This window comes from Podarcis tiliguerta (assembly GCF_965153285.1).
Source record: "Podarcis tiliguerta genome assembly, chromosome: 7".
Lineage (NCBI taxonomy): Eukaryota > Metazoa > Chordata > Lepidosauria > Squamata > Lacertidae > Podarcis > Podarcis tiliguerta.
Window position 1 is genome coordinate 23,717,864 of NC_139540.1, and position 23,762 is coordinate 23,741,625.

General features: G+C 42.5%; 1 protein-coding gene across 1 annotated transcript in view; it reads left to right on the forward strand.

Moving 5' to 3' along the window:
• The window catches only part of NIPAL2 (NIPA like domain containing 2), a 37,206-nt gene that overhangs the window by 1,746 nt on the left and 11,698 nt on the right, over positions 1-23,762 (forward strand). Inside the window, exons 2-6 of the mRNA XM_083450306.1 lie at positions 3,882-3,950; positions 6,503-6,674; positions 9,131-9,190; positions 13,888-14,009; positions 18,195-18,291. Coding sequence (XP_083306432.1) covers positions 3,882-3,950; positions 6,503-6,674; positions 9,131-9,190; positions 13,888-14,009; positions 18,195-18,291 — 520 coding nt within the window. The remainder of the gene's footprint in view (positions 1-3,881; positions 3,951-6,502; positions 6,675-9,130; positions 9,191-13,887; positions 14,010-18,194; positions 18,292-23,762) is intronic.

Genomic DNA, 23,762 nt, shown 5'->3' on the forward strand with positions numbered 1-23,762 from the left:
GCTTTATCTTGTTTTTATTGTTCCTTTGTAATTATTGTGACAGATGTTATTATTCTGAACTTCAGTCCATTGGGATGGGGTGTAATATACATGAAATAATTTTTTTGTGATGGTCTAGAGAGGTTGTTTAAATGCACATTTGGTGACTATTGTGTTGCCAGAGGAGCTAGGAAATGCTTGCATTTAGTATACATACATTATCCCGTTGGTATTTCTGTTAATGCAAAGCAGAAACAAGAAACAACCTCCCTTTAGATCTCACATTATTTGTAAAGAATTCGTGCGAAAGCTTAATTGCAATATTTATTACACCAGATCTTATTATGTGTGTATTTATTATTTATCTTCCATGATCCTCAAAGGTGCCACTGTTAGTTACATAAGTTTTTTTAGGTGCCTTGTCCTTTTTATTATTGAAAATGATGTTGTGGACTTAACCAAACCACACCTGATGAGATGTTTCCCTTTTTATGATAACACAGCATGGTACTGCCCTAAATTTTTCTTGTATGCTGTTGCTTTGTTAACTATAGGTGATCCTCAACATTAGTAATACTCAGAGTAGACCCATTGAAACTGAAATCACTCCAGTTGATTGATTTCAGTGGGTCTGTTCCAAGTATCGTTGGATATAAGTAGATCTTGTTGGCATTTCGAATATTCTAACCTTGGTTTAGTTCAAGCCAGCTAATTTTTTTCCTCCAAACTTCTATAAAAATTCGGAAAGGTTCATTCGGAAAGGTTTCAGCCTTGATATTTTTACGTGTCAAATCTAGTAAGGTACCTTATACAGTGCTACCTCGGGTTAAGTACTTAATTCGTTCCGGAGGTCCGTTCTTAACCTGAAACTGTTCTTAACCTGAAGCACCACTTTAGCTAATGGGGCCTCCTGCTGCCCCCGCACTGCCGGAGCCCAATTTCTGTTCTTATCCTGAAGCAAAGTTCTTAACCTGAAGCACTGTTTCTGGGTTAGCGGAGTCTGTAACCTGAAGCATATGTAACCTGAAGCGTATGTAACCCGAGGTACCACTGTATTCAGCAAAAGCTGGAAGACTTAAGCAATACAAAACTAAAGCTGGAATTAATCCAGGGTTGTTGTTGTTTTTCCTTTTAGGTGGTGCTTGGATTTAAACTGATCTGTTGCTTTTGAAATATAGTTAGGAGCCTAGGAAGTGTGACAGAACACAGATATTTGGCACGGAACCTTCATATTCTCTCTAGAAGAGAATATTCACTTTATATTCAGTCATGCTTAAGCCCATTTCCGCCAGCAGAAATAAATATCCATAACAGGATTAAAACCCCAAAGTAGCAAGTTTCCTGTGTCACTGGTGTGATGTGGTGTCAAAGGAGAATTTACCTTTTCTCAGGGGTCACTTCCATGACAGGTGAACCATTCTTGGATTGTACAGCCAATTCTGATTCAGTACTGTCCAGTGGCACACCATTGTGGGCTGACGTTCATCTGGAGTGTAGGCTCAGCTGCACTGAACTGGTGGACCCTATCCATTACATCAGAGCCTACTGGGTTTATCCTGTGGCAGTGTCTCTTCCATCAGACTGGAAGCATATCTGAGCAGCAGGATATATACTGCCTAAATCATCTCTTGTGTACAGTGGTACCTTGGGTTACAGATGCTTTAGGTTACAGACGCTTCAGGTTACAGACTCTGCTAACCCAGAAACAGTGCTTCAGGTTAAGAACTTTGCTTCAGGATGAGAACAGAAATTGTGTGGCGGCGGCGTGGCGGTAGCAGGAGGCCCCATTAGCTAAAGTGGTACCTCAGGTTAAGAACAGTTTCAGGTTCTTAACCTGAGATACCATTGTATATGTATAATGTTGGTGCGATGAGAAAGGCCTGTTACTCTGCCATGCCAGGAGTGGGAAACCTGTGGCTCTCTAGATGTTGTTGGCCTCCAACTTTCAATAGCCACAGCCTCATGGCCAGTTACTCAGGATGATGGGAACTGTAGTTCAACAACATTTGGAAGGCCACAGGTTTCCCATGCCTGCGCTATCTATATCACTTTGTATTGACATTACGGAAATGTGGCTATTTGGGTAACACCGTGAGAGTCAACGGCATGTTCTTTTAGTTTTTTGATGACCGCATATAGCATAAAAATATTGAGTGTGCTGTTGGTGAGAAACAAGTGGGATCTGAAACAAAATGCTGTAAGTGATTTCATTGAGTCATGCCCTTTCTCTGGTTCTTCATCCCTATTGCTATAGAACCTTTGGCTATAAAACTATCTTTAGGGAGCTGTTTGAGTAGCCTTAGAGGAAATGAGCAGTCAATCTTGGAAAGGTTTTGTTTCAAGCTTAAGCAGTGAAGCTAAGTTTATCTGAACAGTATGTTAGAAGTTTAGGAATGGAGCATGCTAGAAAAAAATCCACCCTCTTGAAGCAGAGGTTGTCTAATGCATCTCTTTAGATGGACAGAGTAACTATAGTATATCAGCATCTAAAGTAGCACCATTGTATAAATATTTCTACTCTGCTGCCTTGTGATTTTAAGGACTTAGAGAAAGAGAGCGAGAGGATGGCTGTTACAAAGCAGCCTGGTTAGATCTGTTGACTTAAGCTGCATTAGAAGGAAGGTATAGAAATGTGCCGTACAGTTGCAGGAGTGTTCTGCAGCCAATCGGAAGCTGTGACAGATGTTCGGCTTCCAAAAATTGTTCGAAAACCAAAACACTCACTTCCGGTTTTTGGTCATTCGGGAGCCGAAACGTACAAGTTCCAAGGCGTTCGGCAACCAAGGCACAACTGTACTTTGAATGTATCTCTCCTTGTAATTTTAACCAAATCGAAAACTTTCTACATGTTGTTATATACTGTCCTTTATATATTTCTTTGAGAAAGCAATACCTGGAACAGATTTGTATATAGTTGCAAAAACTGCACATTTTCCTTTGGCAATAAAGTAATTGATGAGATAATAACATTCTATAGAGAGAACACTGTGTTTTGCCAAGTTGATTCAGAATCTTAAGCTTACGCTGGTTTTGCATACTTTTAGTCAGATTTGCATAATTTTTATATTTTTTTCCAATTTAGTATTTGCTAGAAATCCAGAACTCTTTTATTTACTTATTGAATTCACATCATGCACTTTCTCCCAAAGGAGTCCAGGGTGGCAAACCACAGATAAAATAATACAATTAAAAATCATTTTTTAAAAATAAAATACTTAAAGCAAATAAAAATATGTGAAACAGTCACAGATTTTCACACCCAATAATTTCAAGTTGCTAGGAGCTGTATCTTTCAGCCACTGAATACCTGGGGGTTAACAGGGATGTTTTAAAATTCCTCCTGAAAGTTAGCAATGAGAGAGCGAGACACATCTCACCAGGGAGGGGATTCTACAAATGGGGAAGCACCTCTGAGAAGACCTAGCCAATGGGGAGCTTCCAATGAGAGACGACCGCACCCCAATTGGTTCCATTGCTGAACTGCTCCAGTATGTTGGCATTGTCTCACATGAACAACCAATTCTACTTTCTGTGTGATTCGGGCGTGGGGTGGGAATCAATGTTGGCAGCTCCTTAGGATTCTCAGTCTTTTTTCTTCTTTTTCAATAATTTTCTTTGTGGGCAAGATGGGGAAATTGGGCGGCTGGTATGCAAGATGCGTACTGTAGATGAATATTCAGCATGTCTCGGGTACTTTTACCATTTAGGCTCTGCTGTTAGGATACGGAAGAGTGTTTGTAAATAGCAGGCAACATAGCTCAGCCCTACCCTTGAAAGAGCAGGAAGTATTGCAGCCCCAATCCCCAGCAAATTGTTCTATAAATGAATGAAACTGTGTTCATATTTGCCTGCTGTTCCACTAATTATCTGTATTACTGTACACAAATGTTTTGTTTCTGCAGACTTTGCTCTTAGGCGTCTTGTTGGCAATCGCAGGAAACATTCTCATTAGCATCTCTTTGAATCTGCAGGTAAGAAAAATCTCCTTTGAATGGTGATTGGTAATGAGATCTAAGCAGCAAACTGTGTGCACAGGCTTCCAGCCATAATATTTAATGTTTGTTGGTTAATAGCGCACTTACATAACACAGCACCGAGCTACTGATTACCTTACAATATGCTTTGAGTTTTATTCCTCTGTTCAGGCATAAAAGCACACTTAAAGTTCTGCGACTTTTATATTTATATTTAATTTAATTTATATTTAATTCGTTGATATTTGACTACACAACTTATTTTCAACCTTTTTACTGTGAATCGTATTTAGTATTGTGATTTATTTGGGAGTTTTTTTTTTGTATGCTAGGCAAAAGTTCCTAAGCATAGGAGCCACCATATCAAATTTCCGTATAAACAAGAGCCACATCCCTGTGCCTCCTTAACAGTTGCCACATTTCCTTGTCTTCGGTCCGTATACTTTGCCCATATTAAGGCAAAACGTCTGAAAGTGAGCTGAGCATTGGCTTGCAGCGCAGAGCAGTGATCGGATTACCACCCTTCCATGAAATCAATGCTCACCACGCACTCAGTAATCCTTGTCCCGCAGTAAAGATCTTTTGACTACCAATTTGAATGTTACAGCTCCCATGTGGAAGCCAATGGAAATTGATTCTGTATGCGAGCGCTTGGCTTAATCGCTCTACCATTTGAAAGCAGCTTTTCATATTGCCACCATCCCCTCTCTTTCCAGTCTTCAGATTGTTGTTGTTATGATGATGATGATGGTGGTGCGTTCCTCACCAAGGCGACCCAAAGCAACTTACCAAAATAGCATAAACACTATAACCAATTATAACAAAACACAACCAATAAAAGCCCAAAAAACACATGTATGCAAATATAAGTCAGGTCTTACAGATCCTGCACCACTAAAAGAAGCCACAAAACATAGAATTGTAGGGTTGGAAGGGACCACAAGGGCCATTTCAAGTCCTCACAATGCAGAAATCTTTTGCCCAACATGGGGCTAGAACCCACAACCCCGAGATTCAGAGTCTCATGCTGTACCGACTGAGCTATTCCAGGTTCAAATATCTGAAGCCATTCAAATTAAGGACCAAAATCCTGGGTAAAAAGGAAGTGTTTTGCCTGGCAGCTAAAAACCAAAAATGTCTCAGGACGTGTCTCCTTGTGGAGTGTGGGGAAGCCACCACTGACAAGGTGTGTTCTCATGTTGCCATCATTCTGCCCATTTAGGGCCAGGTATGTGTATGAAGGACGCGGGTGGCGCTGTGGGTAAAAGCCTCAGCGCCTAGGGCTTGCCGATCGAAAGGTCGGCGGTTCGAATCCCCGTGGCGGGGTGCGCTCCCGCTGTTCGGTCCCAGCGCCTGCCAACCTAGCAGTTCGAAAGCACTCTCGGGTGCAAGTAGATAAATAGGGACCGCTTACTAGCGGGAAGGTAAACGGCGTTTCCGTGTGCGGCTCTGGCTTGCCAGAGCAGCGATGTCACGCTGGCCACGTGACCCGGAAGTGTCTTCGGACAGCGCTGGCCCTTGGCCTCTTTGAGTGAGATGGGCGCACAACCCTAGAGTCTGTCAAGACTGGCCCGTACGGGCAGGGTACCTTTACCTTTATGTGTATGAAATGGAGGGTAAAACAGAGAACTGCATGGGGCCCACTGTGTCTGTCAAGAAGCTGTGCCCCTTCTGTAGCAGTTTAGTATAGTAGCTGATTATTGCTTTTCATGAGTAATATAATTTTTGAAAGCACTATTTCAGAGCTTATCCAGACTTACCTTTTGCCCCACTCTTTGCAGGTACAGGTCCACACTTAAAAGCTTTGTGTCTGAGCGATTTGGGGTGGGGTTTTTTGCCCCAAGCTTTCCCTGTGAAAACCTACTCTTTAAAGCTAAATGGGAGCAAATGCCAATTCAGGTTTTCTGCAAATGAATGTTTCCTCCAATTGAGCTTTAAAGAGTAGATTTTCACTGTGAAAGCCACAGGGCAAAAGAAAAGTCTGGGAAAACCCTCAACGAATCACAGACAATTCTAATTACTGATTGTGTCAACCGAGTTTCCTCTGTCCAGATCTAAATACAAATCTAAATAATTCCTAGAGCTTGCTGCCGAAGAAATCAAATATTAATTTTGGTCATTTGGTGGTCTCTTTGTATTTCTGGTTACATGCAGTTTCCCACCTTCCCCACTTAAGTGAAGCTAATGTCTTATCAGTCTTATTCAGACTGGCACCTGGCTGGGTCTTTCATTCTTTTGGGTTTCTTGGCATTGACACCTGGATGTCCCTAAGAATTCGAAGAGTCTTCTGAAAAATTCATTATTTTGAAAGTAGCTCCAAAGTCATGCATTGCAAACCACCTACACAGAATGCTAACTTCAGCTCATGCTGTCATTTTTATTCCAGGAGTGTTTATTTAGGGACTGGAGATTTATATAATTTCTTCAGCACTGATAGCAGAATGCACAAACCTTCTGCAGTGCCATATTGATGTCAAGTAGAATATCTGTTACATGCATGCAAAGCCATGTCTTTCATTCACATGTTCTCCATCACATCTACCTTTTAGAAATACTGTCATCTTCGACTCATGCGTCAAGGCAGTCAGAAGCCCTTTTACAGAAGCAAGCTTTGGTGGTTCGGCATTATACTCATGGGGACTGGAGAAATTGGGAATTTCGCTGCCTACGGATTTGCTTCAGTCATGCTCATTGCTCCATTAGGAAATGTGGCTGTCATAGGTAAGATGACCCGACCCCTGACCCCATCCCTTATTCATTGTCAAAGAATGAGCCAGAAATAATTCACACAGTTCAAAGTTGGAGTTAACTCTTTATTACCAAAAACATGACTTCATAGACTCAGCTAAGTGTCAGGTCTAATGAGCAAAGCAGCTCATCCGTGGTAGCTTTTTGCTATGTCACAGTTAAGTCAAAGGGTGCAAATGACTGGCTCAATATCGACAGGGTACTTTTTGTGTTGGGGACAGAAATGCTTGAGCAAATAAACGCTGTGTCAGTTAGATAATCGTTATAGCAACTGTCTTGGTACCTTGGTGATATTTGAAAGACCCAGCGTCAGTTTCAGGCCTAGTTTTTCCACACAGAGTATAAGAATTTCAGGGTGAAAGTTTGTCCCTTTCTCCCAGTGTGGGGTCTGTTTTTCATACCAGAGCATTCAGTCATGTGTTCCCCATCCCTCCCCAACCACAGTCTGAAGTGGTACCAGTGAGACAGAAGTCTACCACCATGAGGCATCATTGAGAGAAGTAATTTATATTCTAGGTGGGTTCATTTCCCCCTGCCTCAACACACACATGCTATTTTTCAGTCAGAGAGCTGCAGTGTTACAAGATGTTGCTTGGATACTAGCACTTTCTGCTCACAAAAGCTGTCATCCTAATATTTCACATGAAATGGTAATCTTAAGTTGATGGGTTTCTTAAGTGCATTTCAAGTAACTCCTTTTTAAAAAGGCCTTTGCTATTATTATCTTCGTCATAATTTATACAGCCCCCAGTAGCTCGTTATAGCAATTATACTTAAATTATTTCTAGGGAGAAGAAAGTTATGAGTCCTCAGGGGGAGGTTTCCTGCTGATGAAGCAAGTGTACACACTGCTGTTTATCTCTTTTTAATCCCTTGACAGCATTTGAAACAGGACACTGATTTTAACAAATGTTTTGCAATGCTTGGAAGAACCATATGTGTGTTTTCTGCTGCAAATGCCATTTTCTTCATTGGCTGTTTCTATGGGTCATTGACAAAGTGGAAATATGCTAGATTTACTTTTATTTTTTTGAAAAGAGAAACTTTTAAAAATGTGCCATTAGACAAAAAACTCGCTACAAATACTGGGTAGTGGGTTGCACCAGAATATCTGTGCTGTTTATTTGAACTACTTCAGGATTTTAACCACTTCATTTTGCTGCATTTGTAAATTAAGCAAGTCTCTGTGGGGCTGAGATACTGCCTGAAAGGAATTTCCCATGGTGCATTATTCACATCCCTGTTGTGACATGTATATGTACCACCTAACAAGGTCTCGTAAGAATATTCTTGAGGCGTGACCACAATACAGTGGTACCTCAGGTTAAGTACTTAATTCGTTCCGGAGGTCCGTTCTTAACCTGAAACTGTTCTTAACCTGAAGCACCACTTTAGCTAATTGGGCCTCTTGCTGCTGCCGCGCCGCTGGAGCCCGATTTCTGTTCTCATCCTGAAGCAAAGTTCTTAACCTGAAGCACTATTTCTGGGTTAGGTAAAGGTAAAGGTACCCCTGCCCGTACGGGCCAGTCTTGCCAGACTCTAGGGTTGTGCGCCCATCTCACTCAAAGAGGCCGGGGGCCAGCGCTGTCCGAAGACACTTCCGGGTCACGTGGCCAGCGTGACATCGCTGCTCTGGCAAGCCAGAGCCGCACACGGAAACGCTGTTTACCTTCCCGCTGGTAAGCGGTCCCTATTTATCTACTTGCACCCGAAGGTGCTTTCGAACTGCTAGGTTGGCAGGCGCTGGGACCGAACGACGGGAGCGCACCCCACCGCAGGGATTCGAACCGCCGACCTTTTGATCGGCAAGCCCTAGGCGCTGAGGCTTTAACCCACAGCGCCACCCGCGTCCCTATTTCTGGGTTAGCGGAGTCTTTAACCTGAAGCGTGTGTAACCTGAGGTACCACTGTAAAAGGGAATTAAATTCTATTGAGCAATGGGAACCACAATGCCCCTGTTCATGTATGGCAGGGATTAGAGTTGGAAAGAAGCAGAAATCATGGTGGGAATGGCACATATCAAAGCCTGTAAAGTCATGTGGAAGGCACTGTTGAAACTCCACAACCAATTGTTGCCAGGAGGGTGCCCAAGTTATGTATACACAAGGAGAAGTGGGTAGTATTAGTGGCAGTTTAAGAGCCCCCAAATAACAGTGTTTGAGGGATGTGCTATGCAGAGCACTCCTTTCACAAGCCCTGTCTCTTGGATTGTAGCCAATTTTCCATGGAATTTATTTTTTTTAAGTGTGTGGAAGTAAACTAGGAGTCTAGTTCCAGCACCAGGATTTGCCAGGATTATATTGCTGATGTGGAGGCAAATGGGTGCTTTTCTTGTTATTATTGTTAAGCAATGTTATCGCAGGCGACTTCATCATCTTTAATATATTCTCTTATTACGTAACATTTAACAATGGCTGTTTGTTCCCCAGGTAGTGCAGTTATTTCTGTCTTATTCCTAAAAGAGTACATAAGATCCGAAGGTATATTAGGTAAGTAAATGCTTGCTGCCAGTCTAATACTTGGAGTGCTGTTTTGATAGGGGAAATAATGCCGCATTAATAGCAAGATATATTTATGCCCCCAACATTTGTCAGCTGGAGATAAATATGCTTATTTTAAAATAGGTTGGAACATAGTTTTAATAATAGGCAGGGTCATCCAGTTTTGCTCCAAAAAATGTTATGCAAGCCTGGATTTTAAACCCCAAAGTCCATTGAATCTATTTTTTTCTGGTAAGTTTTCTTCCTGTTCCAATCATAGACTCATAGAATTGTAGATTTGGAAGGGGCCACAAGGGTCATCTAGTCCAACCCCCTGCAATGCAGGAATCTTTTGCCCAATGTGAGGCTTAAACACACGACCCTGAGATTAAGAGTCTCATTCTTGACTGAACTGTCCTAGGTAGACTTTTATCTGTATCAATTAAATGGGCATTTTCTGTTTATGCTCATGTTTTTGCTTCCAGTTTTTAAATCGGGAGATAATACTTCAGTATTTTACATATTTTGATATGTTTGACAACAGTAGGAGTCCTATCAAAAACAAGGCATCTAATTGCTTGATCATTCTGCTCACAGCTCTTTTAATGTTGATATTTGCACACAAGCTCTTTTTTATAACATTAAAAAATAGTAACTGTTTGTTCCTTTTATAGTAATTTGGTTATTTCCAAGAGCATTTCAGCAATGTTTTGCTGGCACACATGATCTCAGTTGCACAAAACATTGGACTTTATGTCTGCCTCAAAAACATTTTTGCAAATTAAATCTGCCTTGCTCTACGGTTCGTTTATTAGATATGTGACTAGTTCCAGTGGATATTTTGGTTGCTTTATGTAAGACAATGAGTCTATAGCTATTTTTGGCATTTGAGATTACTCTGGCCAATTGCTGCATAAATGTTGTTGACATATTTGAGATGGCTGTGATTCTCAAACTTTGTCACAATGCTTATTCCCACAGCAACTGTCCATAGTCATAGTTCTGCTCCTGTGCTCTAAAACTCAACCAGAACACTAGGATGTATTCCTGAGAAAAGTATTGTTTTCACTCACTAACCTTCACCCAACAAAAAGCTTTGGCACCAAATTCAGGAAACCAGCTGGGCAGACAAGTCAGCCCATTCTGGTCTTGGTCTCCACTAAGATTATGGATGGGTCTACCACAATGGGATGTGTCATTTCAAGGGGTGAAACTTGGTTTTTGCAAATTTATTCAGTGAGGGGGGTTTTGGGGCGTGAGGAATTCAAATATGCTATTATTTTTGTGACTGGACAACATTTAGCATGGCAAATCTTCATTTGATTAAAAAGCACATCAACTACTCTTGGAAAACCAAATAATTTTAATTTTACCTTCTGAAAATGTTGGGTAATGCTGTAAAATTTTTAGTTTTTCTGCAGAAAGCACATGCTACTAAGGATACACTGTAATCATAAAACAACATTAGAAACTAATGACTTCAGCTAATAAGAAATTTAAATAAGTTTCATTAAGTCTTGCTTTGATTTGCTCTTGGACATCAGCCTCTGACTTGCTTCTTGGCCTGATTTAGCCCTCACATTTCTTATGTCCATATACCCTGGCCGTTGCCTCTGCAACTTGTTTCACACATCTCTCTATAGACTGAACATGTTAGGGCCACTGTGGAATTTGCATGGGCTCATCAGTGAACTTCTCTACTTCCTCTGTAGTAAGTTTACATGTCAAAGGAGGTTCATATATCCTGTTAGACCAGTCTATCAGCTCCAACAGGGACAAAGCACTGGTGAAAGGTGTCTTTCTAGACATACAGAAAGATCTCCCAGTGTTTCATCATCTCTGCTCCTCAGGTCAATGATCTTCTGAGCACCAGCTCTCCTCTTCTCATTGTCATAGGAGCATGAGAGTGTATGGATTATTTCACTGAATGCATACCATGCTGAGCGCCAGGCAGTTGTCAAAACAGCATCTACCACAGTCTTCTTTTGCAGCCTAACACACCACAGCTGAAACAAGAAGTGGTGTGGGCCTTCTACTCAAGGAGCGTTTTACTTTGCTGTTGAACCAGCAGGGGTACTACACACAAATGATGTATTCTATTAACAGCCTTTAAGCTGTTGTGGGATTTGCCTTTAAAGCCATTGGAGCCCATATGCTGTAAAACCTGTTTGCTGTTGTTAACCACCTTGAATGGCTCACTGGACCAATTTCAAGAAGGGCCAAATCCATGGGAAGGTTTCCCTGTCCTTACGGCCTGTATGATCCAGTACCCATATGCTTGATCTGTAGACAGATCCCTTATGACATTGTCACTCAGTGAAGCAAGAGGCTCTCTAACTGGGAGTTTGGTGGGTGAAGGATCAATTTCAAATTCCATAGCAATGTCTAGCAGTGATACCTGTCCACTTGCTGTTAGACAAGGTCTTCCCATCAACTGCTTGTGAACAAGTGCCACAGAGGTAATTTGTTGGTGTGGAGGGTTCAAACCAGCCAGATCAGTTTACGACCAAGCTTGACCTCTATATGATATATATTAGTAAAAATAGCATACAAAATGCACTATATTGCATATAACTCTTTGCAAAAAATGTGTATGTCAGACAAAAATTGTGTATAGTAGGGGATATTTGCACTAAAAGGCTGGTGGGTTTTCATGAGGCTGGTTTTTGTTTTCGTTTTAATTGTGAACAAATTAGAAAAACAGGAAACAGGGAATAACCAAAACTGACAGAATTCACCCATCCCTAGTGACGATTTGCATACTTTTTGCCTACCCAAAAGTGCTATCTGTGTGGGAATGTCTATCTTGTTTGGAGTGCCTGTCATTCGTGCAAAATGAAGAGGATGACTGGGCTCCCTGCGCAAATAAGCAGGCAGATGATGCAGGCTGTTAGTGTAATGATTGTACGGTAATTGCACAGCTGTTGTGGGCGTTTGGAGAAAGAAATTCAGTGCTGCTCCAATAGCCCTATAATATTTAGTTATTTGGTCCAAGTGATACATGGAGAATTCATCCCTCAGCTGATCATGTTCCCCTTCAGTCTTGTACGCTGCACAATGTTTTAACTAGAGTTCTGGGCTGATTTATTTTATTTCTGCGAGTTTGTCTTGCCATGGAGGTTTTTTAACAATGTTGCTGCATTCCATTGGAGTTAGCTGTACCATGGCAGATACGGTGATTGTTGGGAGGTTTGTGCAAATACATAAATATAGAACACTGTGGGGATTGTTCCCCCCCCCCCACCTCTAAATTGCGAGTGTGCTATTATGTCCCATTGATGTTCTTTGCAGTAGTCTGTGCCCCAGAAACTCACGTTCCACATTGATTTATTGATTTGCTTTATTTTATTTTTATGGGATGGGACCTCTAAAATAAAATTAAAAAGCAGCCTAGAAACCGCATAGACCAATTTAAAATTGGCATTTGGCAGCACCGAAGAACACAAGACATACTCATGAAGAAAAGCACATGTCTGTATGCGCTTGCACGTTCAAGAACACTCTGTCACAAGCCCACATCCTCTTTTCAATGACTGCAGTTACCACACAGCCCTTCCACAAGTGATGTAAAGAAAGAAACTGCTACCGAAGGAAGGGGAGCAGAATTCCTCACTTTCCTGTGCTGCGATCATTAATTTTCACACTGCTCCCCGCTTCCCTTGGAAGTGATCTTGAGATATCAGAGTGCTTTCTGAAGGCTCTGTGCATACATCTTGCTGCCTGGGGAATTCCCCAGAGTCCGCAGGCTTAAGGAAGAGTTCTGGCCACTTGTAGAAGCAGTAGCTATTAGTGGTGAGAGGTAGGAGGGCAATGTAACTATCCCAAGGCATCAGAGCTGTGCTATGCAACTACCAGCTCTGCATTCAAACAACTGCTACATATGCGGTTGCATCCCTGATTTCAGTGATATTTACTTTCCCCCAAATCCAAATGACCCTCAGCCCACAATTAAGATACCTGGCCCGGCATGTGTCAATGTTTCACATCATCCTGGCGTCTAGAGGCAGTATTATGACAGAGGGTTAGCATACCTGATGATGCTAACCAGTTTGCACCAGGTAGATACAAATACTGGACAATGAGACTACCAGCATGTCAGAAGGAGGATGGTTCAATGAGTCAGTGTGTCTTGCTGTTAAGCAGAAGGTTGGTGGTTCGAGCCCACCCAGGGATGGCTGTGGACAGGATTCCTGCATTGCAGGGGGCTCGACCCTTAAGGTTCCTTCCAACTCTATAATTCTGTGGAATTGTGTTCTGAAATAAAGTTAAAATGCAAGCAACAAGAATCAAAAACATGCAAAGCAGAACGGAAAGACCACCAAATTAGAGGAAAGGGAAGTTCATTGATTATATTACTTAGTATATCATGGGTAAACTTGGGGAGTAAAACTGCCTAAGACAGTTTGGATGTATATGCAGCCGAATCATAGTCAGGAAAACAAATGCTCTCATTTCTGCAGTCCTGGTAGTAAAGTCCATTGAACTTGGCGGACTTCTGAGTAGACATGCATAGAATTGTGCTGCCTCTGTGGTTGGAATGTGACCAGGTCATAGGAGATAAATGGAGTTTGTGCATAATCATGGTTTCCTAAATTTGATCAAACTGCTGCTGTTTAGAAGGTTTGCTCTGGAGACTTCCAGTTACGTGTTTTGTAAAAAATAATAATAAGAACAACATGTTTGTCTACATGTATTTATTTTGAAAGGTGGAACTGTGACGATGGCAGGAACATTTTTGGTGGTGACCTTTGCTCCCCGCGTTACCCAGGAAGTCACGGCAAGAAAGATACAGAATGATTTAGTTAACTGGCAGTTCCTGATTTATGTGGTGAGTACAGTATGCAAAAGTCGCTGTTTGCAAGTGGGGTCTAGAACACAACGTCACAGCGAGAAGTGCTGTGATTCTGGAACCCAGCCAGTTGTGCCTCCTTCCAGCATCCTCCAATATAGCCCACCTTCCCCTCTGCGCAACAGTCATTTGGCATTCTGTGGCCATTGCCGTTTCCACAAGTCCACTGCTACTTTCCTGTTGTGCATGGAAGGTACCATTTTCGACCACATAACGATCAGCACTCAGAGAATGAGTTCCCTCTCAGTATAGTCATACCTCAGGTTACAGACGCTTCAGGCTGCCTTTTTTCGGGTTACGGACCGCTGAAACCCGGAAATACCGGAATGGGTTACTTCCGGGTTTCAGCGGTCATGCATGCGCAGAAGCACCGAATCGCAACCTGCGCATGCGCAGACGTGGGTTGCGAACGCTGCGGGTTGCGAACGTGCATCCCATATGGATCTCATTCGCAACCCGAGCATCCACTGTACAGGGTAATTCAGGCACTCTTGGTTTGCAGAGTCAACAGGTATTTCTCGTGTGGGAACCGATTGTTCTTTCGGTCAAGGATGTTTCTGTTTGCTTACTTCAGCTTCTACTCCTTCCACATTCCTTGGGTCAAACGGAGTGTGAATTTAAGAGTGCCTTTCCAAACTATAGGGAAATGAGCATAGAAAAAAAGGCAAGGCCGCCTCCGCAGTTAGCTAAAGGCTAGTTTTTTTTTGCATGTAGTGTAAGTTTGGGTTTGATACGTTTTATGTAAAATGCTCTCAAATGAGAGAGCTGGCCCAAAGATGCTGCAGCATTCTGCACTAGCTGCAGAAACTGACTCTGCAAAGGCTGCCTTGGACTTTCTGGCATTCAAGAAAGGGTGAGAGTAAATCCATACTTTTAGAAGCATGGCATGATGTGCTAGATGTCAGAGAGGGAGGCTCTGCTTGAGGTGGCCTTTGAGTGGAAATGCCTGTTTATGGGAATCTTGACAGAGTGGAAAACATGATTTATGAGTCAGGAATGCATAGGATTCAGGGTACAGTTCAGCAGAGACCCTTCATGTCTTGTAATCCACCCCTGAAAGACAAGAGGAGGTTGTTTTTAGTTTTTTTTGTGGGAGAAAGACTGTTCTAGGTGGATGGATTAAATGTAGCTCAAAACTGTTTCTTTACTCACATCTGTTCAGAGGTCCTTAATCTTTGGGGACTGGTGAACGCATCTGGAATTTTGATAAAGTGTGGTGGGCGCTGTCACAAAATGCTTCCCATTCATAAACATGCAATGGCATTTTAAAGCAGTATCAGAATCGCTTCTGTGATCAACAGCATGCAACGTTTCAAACTTCAGTTGCATAGTCTGGCTTGAAAATACGATTGGTGAAAGCACAACTCTGCAACTTCTTGGTTAGTTCTATAAAGGGAAGGGAAGGGAAATTTGCATATCAGAAGAAGGAAGCCAGCAAGCCCACTCAACAATTTCCTAGCCGTCATTAAAAGCCTGGAGCCAAAATATCCACTATTCTGCTTTTGTTTCCCCATTATTTTAAGCAAGCGCCGTGCCCAGCCAACATGTCCAGTGTCGTTTCTTTCTCAATGAATAAAAAAACTTTCTTAAAATCATGGACTTGTTGGGGATAAATACCTTTCCTCACCTTCTAAAGCTTTAGGCTGCAGTCCAGGGAAGCACTTAGAACACCCATTTGAACATGTTTTCAGAACATTTACTGGCGACCTATTTTTTTTCTGCGAGAAGTAAAAAGGGGAGTTTCCAAATGTAACTTGCTGCTCTTTATTGACTTGAACAGATTGAGGGCAATTTTAGAATTTTAAACCTACAGTTCCAGATTTGGAAGCTGGGAAACCAAGGAATGCCCATACCTGATTGGCTGTTTTATTTATGTATTTTCTTTAGGTTTTATAGTTTGACCATAAGCCATAACAAAACTGAATATGCAGCACAGATGTCTAAAATCATAATGGAACAGAGTAATCATATAACAAAACACAGATGATTAAAATCAACTGTTTTTTTAAAGAAATGAATCTAACCACATGCTTTTCTGTGCAAATGAGGAAGAGGCAACTTTTTCAGTTACCAAACTCTCCTTACTCACAGGAAATAAAAAAAGGCTTCAGAAATAAATATCAGTAATAAAAGTTGAAAAGCACGATTCCCCCCCCCTTACATAGTGGGGGCTGTTCTCCACCTTCCCTGGGGTTCCTTAAGAAAGACTTGTGTGCTGGGAGGGAAGGCAGATGAGGCCAGGAAGCCTGTGCCATCTGCTGTTGTAGAAGAAACCTAATTGGTAGTACTGTATTTTCCCATAGCTGAATGCTAGAACATCTCTTTGCATGCAGATCCTTGGTTTAATCCCCAGCATCTCTAAGTGGGGCTGGGAATGTTCCCCTGCCTGATACCCTGGAGATCCACTGTCAGTGTAGGACCAATGGTCTGACTCAGTACTGGGTCCCTATGCATCTCCAGCTAAAAGGATCAGAGAGCCGCTGCTCGTAAGAGTGCAACAGGGCTTGGTGGACAAATATTCTTACTCAAAACAGCTCAGCGATATAGAACAACTCTTTTGCCTGCAAAAGATCCAAGGTTCAGTTTTCCTCGGCATCTTCAGGTAGGGCTGCAGTGACCCTTGTCTGAAACTCTTGGAGATCTGCTGCCAGTCAGTGTAGACAATATCAAGTTAGATGGACAATATCAAGTTAGGTGGACAATATCAAGTTAGATGTGCAGATGCCTGATTATCGTCTTCCAAAGCAACTACTTAAAAATGGAAAGCATAATGCTGGTGGTCAACAAAAGAGGTTTAAAGACTCTCTCAAGGCAAATCTTAAAAAATGTAGTATAAACACTGACAACCAGGAAATACTGACCTGCGAGCGCTCCAACTGGAGAACAGCCTTTACCGAAGGTGTTGTGGGCTTTGAAGACGCTCCAACTCAGGATGAAAGGGAGAGATGTGCTAAGAGGAAGGCATGCTTGGCAAACCCTCACCATGATCAACTCCCGCCCGGAAACCTATGTTCCCACCGTGGAAGGACGTGTGGATCCAGAATTGGCCTCCACAGTCACTTAGGGACCCACTGTTAAAACCATGTTTATGGAAGTCAATCTTACTTGGCTACGAGGGATCGCCAAAGAAGAAAAAGAAGATGGACCAATAGCCTCACTCTATATAAAAAAGTTTCCTGTGTTCCTATGTAAAAGGGCTTGACGGGTGAATAGTATTACCTAGCAGAAGGGAATACTAGGTAATACTATATTAGGTCAGGGCCAGCGCAAAAGAGTTTTATGTATGCATACCCACCGCTTCCAGGTCAAAGAAGCACCCACCACATCCCAACATCTGCACTGGAAAGTGGAAATTCACCCCATGGAATGTGTCTACTAAGCAGCAATCTCTGGCCCATATGGAAGCCGCTTTGGAGCGGGGCTGCAATGCATGTGGGGGTGTCGCTGGCGATTATGAAGCAGCAAGCCCAGTCTGCGTGCAGCGTTAAGGAAATCCCATCTGCAGAATGTCTTGCAAAGCAGCCTCTCCTCGCGTACCATTAACTCTGCTGGTATATTTTTATTTTATGCAACCTTTTGACAGGTAGTTGGCTAGGCAGTGATTGAAAACCAGTGCAGAGTTACAAATGCATTGCAGGTGTTCTGAGCAGAACTGCGCGTTCAGTCCAAGTTTTATTGATGAGGGTGGAGGAACAGAAGAGTAAGTGAAGGTAATTAATGCAAGCGGTAAGTAAGATAAGCCATAGATTGGGCTGCAATCTTCAAGTCACCTACACCAGAGTAGTCTCGTTGCAACTGGAGGATGGCAGGCACTGCTACGTACAGTGGTGGCTCAACGTGATTATACATAGTTAAAATTGGATGCCTTTGCTTGCCAGATTATTACTGCAAGAACTCTCTCTCCTCTCTCCTTTGTTTTAAATCTTTTCAAGGCTGTAAAAATAAAGTAGGCACTTGAAAGGGTAAGAGAACTAGACAGCAAAATGTGAACATTTCTTAGGAAAGGTTTATAGGAATAATTGTTTGATAAATGGTGGTGAGTTTACCCCTCTTACTCATCCCTTTAAAGGGGGAGATAAGTATGTGACATCTTGTTAAAGATTTTGTCTGAAGCTTTTATTCTGCATTTTAGCAACTTAAGCCTTTTACGCTTTTTCTTTTCAGATCCTGGCAGTAATAGCATTCTGCATTCTTTTGTATTTCCATAAAAGAAAGAAAGTGAATCACATTGTGATTTTGCTAACAATGGTAGCAGTGCTAGGTAAGAACACGGCTCGTCTGCAATGTTTTGTGCTGATTTTGTGCACATTGTTCCTTTGTTCTCTTTTATTTTGTGGTGGCTGATCCCGAAACCTCTTGCAGGGCTCCAGAATTTTGCCCCCCTTGCCCCACTTCTTCATGCTAACTTATGTGGGTCTCGAGTATCCATGCAGCAGAATGCCACATTAGATATTGGTTCTACGTTAGGCTACAGGTGGAGAATACCGCTGTTGAATCCTATGCCACATCACAATCTCTTTGTGAGTAGAAAGCTAGAGCACAGAAGGGGACAGGTTCCTGCTGGCTTTCTATTTGCAGGGAAATTTTAAACACAGATGAACATCCATAAATTGTATGTCCAGCTTGCAGTCTGAAGAGTGCAGACCATTCAGTCAAATCGGAACTCTGTCCACATCTTTCTGCTGCAAATATACACTTGGGGAGAGATTATACGTAGGGCAAGTCAGTTCATGGAACATAGGTGCCAAGACTCCACTGTTGCCTTCTCTGAGCTATGACATGTCATGAACATTTGCCCCACTGAGCATTTCTGGGGATGCTCCTTGATCCATCTTTGTCACTTGAAGCACATAGGGGCACAGTGGCTAGGGATACCTTTTATCAGCTTTAGTTGGTAAGACAGTTATGGCTGTTCTGGACCACTTGATCCCAGAGAGAGTGAATTAGAGAGTCTGTCTGAAATTCCTTGTTGCTTGAAAAGAGATTTCGACCAGCACTAGCTGAAGTAAACAAACCAATAACTCAAGCATAAAAACCCAAGCCTATCCAAGCACTTTGTGGAAGTGTATATAAGCTGTGTGTCGAGATGGGCAACAGGAGACCTATTCAGTTTTCGTCTCTCATTTGCATACATATTTTCCCCTTAGAGATGGAGTCAAAGCAAATAAAAAATTTAGTATTGTACATTTGTTTGCGTTTCTTCATGGTGCACTCAAGCTGAAACATATTCCATTGTTTGCACAGTAAAACAGTCTTCAACCTAGAAGAATAAAAATTATGGATATATGCCACAGTCCCTGGAGAACATTCCTTAGTAAAAACCATTGAATTTAATGGAATACAAGTTATACACTATGCCTTCTGGAGGAGATTGGACTTGGTGGGCTATGGTCATGGGCTACAGGGTTTTTTAAAAAACTGGTCGTATTAATGATGTTCACACATTGCAATTACCAGCTTGGATTTAGGTGACTCAGTGCAGTACATTTCACACAACATTTATGTGTGCATTAGAAGTTCTCATGTCTCAGTATTTTCTTGGAGACTCTGGGTTTGCTTCTTCCCCCTTTATAATGATACCCAGTTTGGAAAGTGCTTGAAGACATTTAAGGGCCTTACACTGTACATCTCTACCCCGGAATAAGTCCCATCGAACTCTAAGGGATTTTTAAGTAGTTATGCATAGGATTCCAATATTGATCTGTATCTTTTATGCTGAATTAATCCTCTCCTGATGAATTCAGCCAGAGCAAGACATCACGATCTCAGAATAGCTCCAGTTTACACAGAATTTCATGCCTAGAAATTAACTGGTGTGCTGCTGTTTCCTGCAAAACACATGCGCAGAGTGTGAACAACAGCCACGTGTTCATAAGCACCCATGTGTGAGAGCTCTGATAGGTCTGTTGCCAAAACATGTAGAGCAGCTTTTAAGAGCACATGTCCTGTCTTTTGCACTTTGCTACAAGAAACATCACTGCATTTGCGTGTTGAGACCTTTAAACCTCCCCCCCTAAATAAATTCAGACAAGACTCAAATTTTGGTTTGGTTTTTGGCAGAATTTAGGCCACAACTTTATTGATTACAGCAAGTGAATGGTTGCATATGCTCTGGTTCAACTAGCTCCCTGCACCGTTGCAGGTAACGCTGACCAGCATAGGTCAGCCAAGGGTGAACACCTGGATAAGCGGAAATCCCGGAACAGGCTATCTCCGCCACCCAAGTGCCCCCCTGGAGTCATGCACAGGCACAACCCCCTCACAGGGGTTGACCAAACCATTGAGTCCCTGATTCCTTAAACAGAATACCCTTCACATAGGGATGGCGAGAGCATTCTCCCATCCCTGTCACCTGAACCAGAGCCTATCCGCAACCTTACAAGTTGTGACGATTTGCTACGCGGCAGGCGAAACCCAAATGGCAACAGCCATTCAGCCAAATGGGGAAAATTCCTGCCGGGCCCCACCCCAATGACAGACGACACACGACGGCATAGCAAGGTCAAGCGCAACAAGCCCTAAATATAGGGAGAGACGGGTGGGTGTTCCGATGCAAGCACCGAAAGAGGAAGCTCTGGGCCACGTGCATAGGTATATATAGGTCCCTTGATCCATTTAGCCTGCGTCCCATTGGCCTGATTGAACCCTGCATCAAGGGACCTACCAATTGTTGGTTGTGTTGCTATCCAAATGTACCCACCCACAACACAGGGTTAGGTTGCCAGGCCCCACCGCAACACGTGCTCGCTTTAAGAGAGGACCTGATCTGTGGCAGACATGATTGTTGCATAAAGTACAGGCTGGAGTTGCCTGCCACAGCTTCACAAGCAAATTCAGTTTGCTTTCTGATGTCACAGCTAGCCAAATATGTACCAATCATGATAAATATGATATCTGTATGGTGTTGTTGCTAGTTTGCTTGGACCAGGGTGTCATTCAGTAGCTGCCAGGAGCAACTGAAGCAGTAGAATAATCAGGGCTTTTTTTTTTCCAGCCGGAACTTGCCGGAATTCAGTTCTGGCACCTCAGGAAAAATAGCACTGAGGATAATCATTGTTCTAGGTTGGAGGGTGAGGAGATAGAACCACTTGACAAAGTCATTGACTGCAATTTCTGACATTTCCAACTTGTTTTCTGATTGCCAGTCAAAGAGCACTTTGCTTTGTAAACCATCAAAGGAAGGGTGAATCTCTTTCCCAGTCGTTCAAGAATAGTATCTTTAATATGAGCAGCTAAAAACCCCAGAGCTGGGAATTAGTCCTTTTAAATGTGTTAAGATGATGTCCCCATTTGGATATCTTTTAAAATGGAATTTAAGGAGAGTCCTGTTGAACCAGACCAACTCCATCTAGTCTAGCATCCTTTGGGAAGCCCATATGCAGTGCATGGAATCAATAGCCTCCCTCTGCTGTTGATACCCTGCAGCTGGAGTTCATTGGGATATAGAACATGTAAGTTTCAGTGTAGCCATAGATAAACCTCCACGGATTTATCTAATCACCCTTTAGAGCCATTTAAGACCAACACACTTTCCTACATTCCGCCTCCCATCAGGGCATGATGTGTAAACCAGCAAGGAACTATGCTATAATATTTTATCGTGAAAGTGTTGTTTTAGTGTCTGTCCTCCGTTACCCATATGTACAACTCACTAGAGGTGTGGTGTGGTGTGTGGATACTTTCATATATTTGTCACATCGGTCTTAATAAGCAGAGAGATCTGTGTTTCATACATTTGGGTTCACTTTTATTTCCCCCGGAATAGGAGCAGGGAAGTGTTGGTATAAATCTGCAAACGCTTTGGGCGATGCAGCTCTGGAAACTGACTCATCGAGAAGCACCTTGCTTCATGCCTAATCTGGAATTTACAGTATGGTAGACTGGAGGGGTGAAATGGGAGAGACTGAGCAGGATTTCTGCGTTTCCTGCTGTTGCAGATGATGTCACTTTTCAGCTGCTGCATTGCTAGCTAAAGGGGATCTGTTATCGGAGTCAGCAAAAGCCGTTTGTCCCTCTTTGGTGCTGCGTTAACCAGAAGAACAATTTCTGCATTTAATATTTAAAGAGGCTCTTAGGGGCTTCCTATGCCTGATTGTTAAACTTATATAGAATCTGGGTGGAAAGAGTCCCGCCATCTCTGATAATACTGTCAGCTTTAATATATTCACCTTCCAGCAATATAGCTGTCAGCAGGAAGGACGGAAATGGCGGGTTTTATTGGAAAACTTTTATTTTACACCATTTGACTCCGTTTCCACATAGCTTCGTGCCAGCACTGAACTTGCCGAGTTTATCTCCCATTGTTTTACCTTGGCGCTTGTGTTGGACAGATGAGGTACAGAACAGTGTAATTGCCTCTGTGAAAAAAAAGGGTAATTGTAGATGACAAAATCATAGAGCAGCCATAGAGCTGTGTTGCTAAGAGGTTTGTTCTCCTCTTTACCCAGATATGCCCATCGTATCTGCCCACGTCACATATATTAACAATGTCACTTACTTCTCACCATGTATTTGTGATAGTCCCTAGAAGACATAAGGCTTGTCCACACTAGAGCAAAATGTGGATTTGCACCCACCAGTCTCCCCATTGATACAGGAGGGTCCACAAGACATCCTCCCCATTGTAGTTTTGTCTTGGACTTTTCCTTCTTTAAATGCAGGTGTGTGTGTGTGTGTGTGTGTGTGTGTGTGTGTGTGCTGATCCTTGGAAAGTCCAAAGTGTCCAGGATCAAGAAACTCCGCATTTACAGGGGGAAAGGTTCAGAACAACAGTGGGGCAACGTCTGCTTTTTGTTCTGATTCAGACAAACCCTTAGGATCCAAGCAAGTTACTTGTTTTCCTGTGTGCACCATTGGTGAAGGATGAATTTAGGCTTAGTAAAATATTTCCAGTGAGCTATACCATGTTGTACAGGGAAATGTGAAAGGCTGACTGGTAACATGGGAGACTTTCTTAAGGCAAAATATCAAGATCAGGTGGGTGAATTTCAAGTCATTCAAAAAATAAGATATCCAGAGGTTTATGGGTAACTATATAGCACTGGATCCAGTTCCCATTGGAGTCAATGGAACAGGTTAGCCATACATAAGTTCCATTGATTTCAGTGGTAGTGAAGTGCAGCTAACATGTGGAAATCCTGTACTTGTCTGCTCAGAAATCAATCCCTCTGAATTCAGTGGGACTTGCTCTTATATAAGTGTGTGTAGGTTATGCCAGCCTTAGGGTGTGTATACATTAGCAGCTTGAAACACGGTGAGATCATTCCCCCAAGTTTAACACTGCTTTCTTGGATTCCTGTACACACTAGAGAGGGGGCAGAGATGTCTTCACCCAATGCCCAATACTTGATTTGTTTCCCCACACCAAATTCCAGTTCACCATAGCTGTCATCTGCGCATGTACTGTCACCTGCACATGTGCAATGGCTGCTTGAAATGTACACATCTTGCCTTAACTGAGGCTTCTGTTTTATAATTGGATGGAAGCTGGTCTCAGGGGAATATTTCTCAAGAAACTACAGGATATGAATGAATTGTGGCTAATGTCATGTGCATTTAGCTTTAGACACCAGTGTTGGGAGCATGCTGGAGCCAGAGTAAGTGGTAATGTGCACACAGCCTAAGTCTGGATCCAATCCAGAGAAATTAGGCCAAGAAACCAATGAATAATATATGCCTGCCCATTGATAGATATTTTAAAAACATCCTATTGGCAGGTACCCTCACTATATT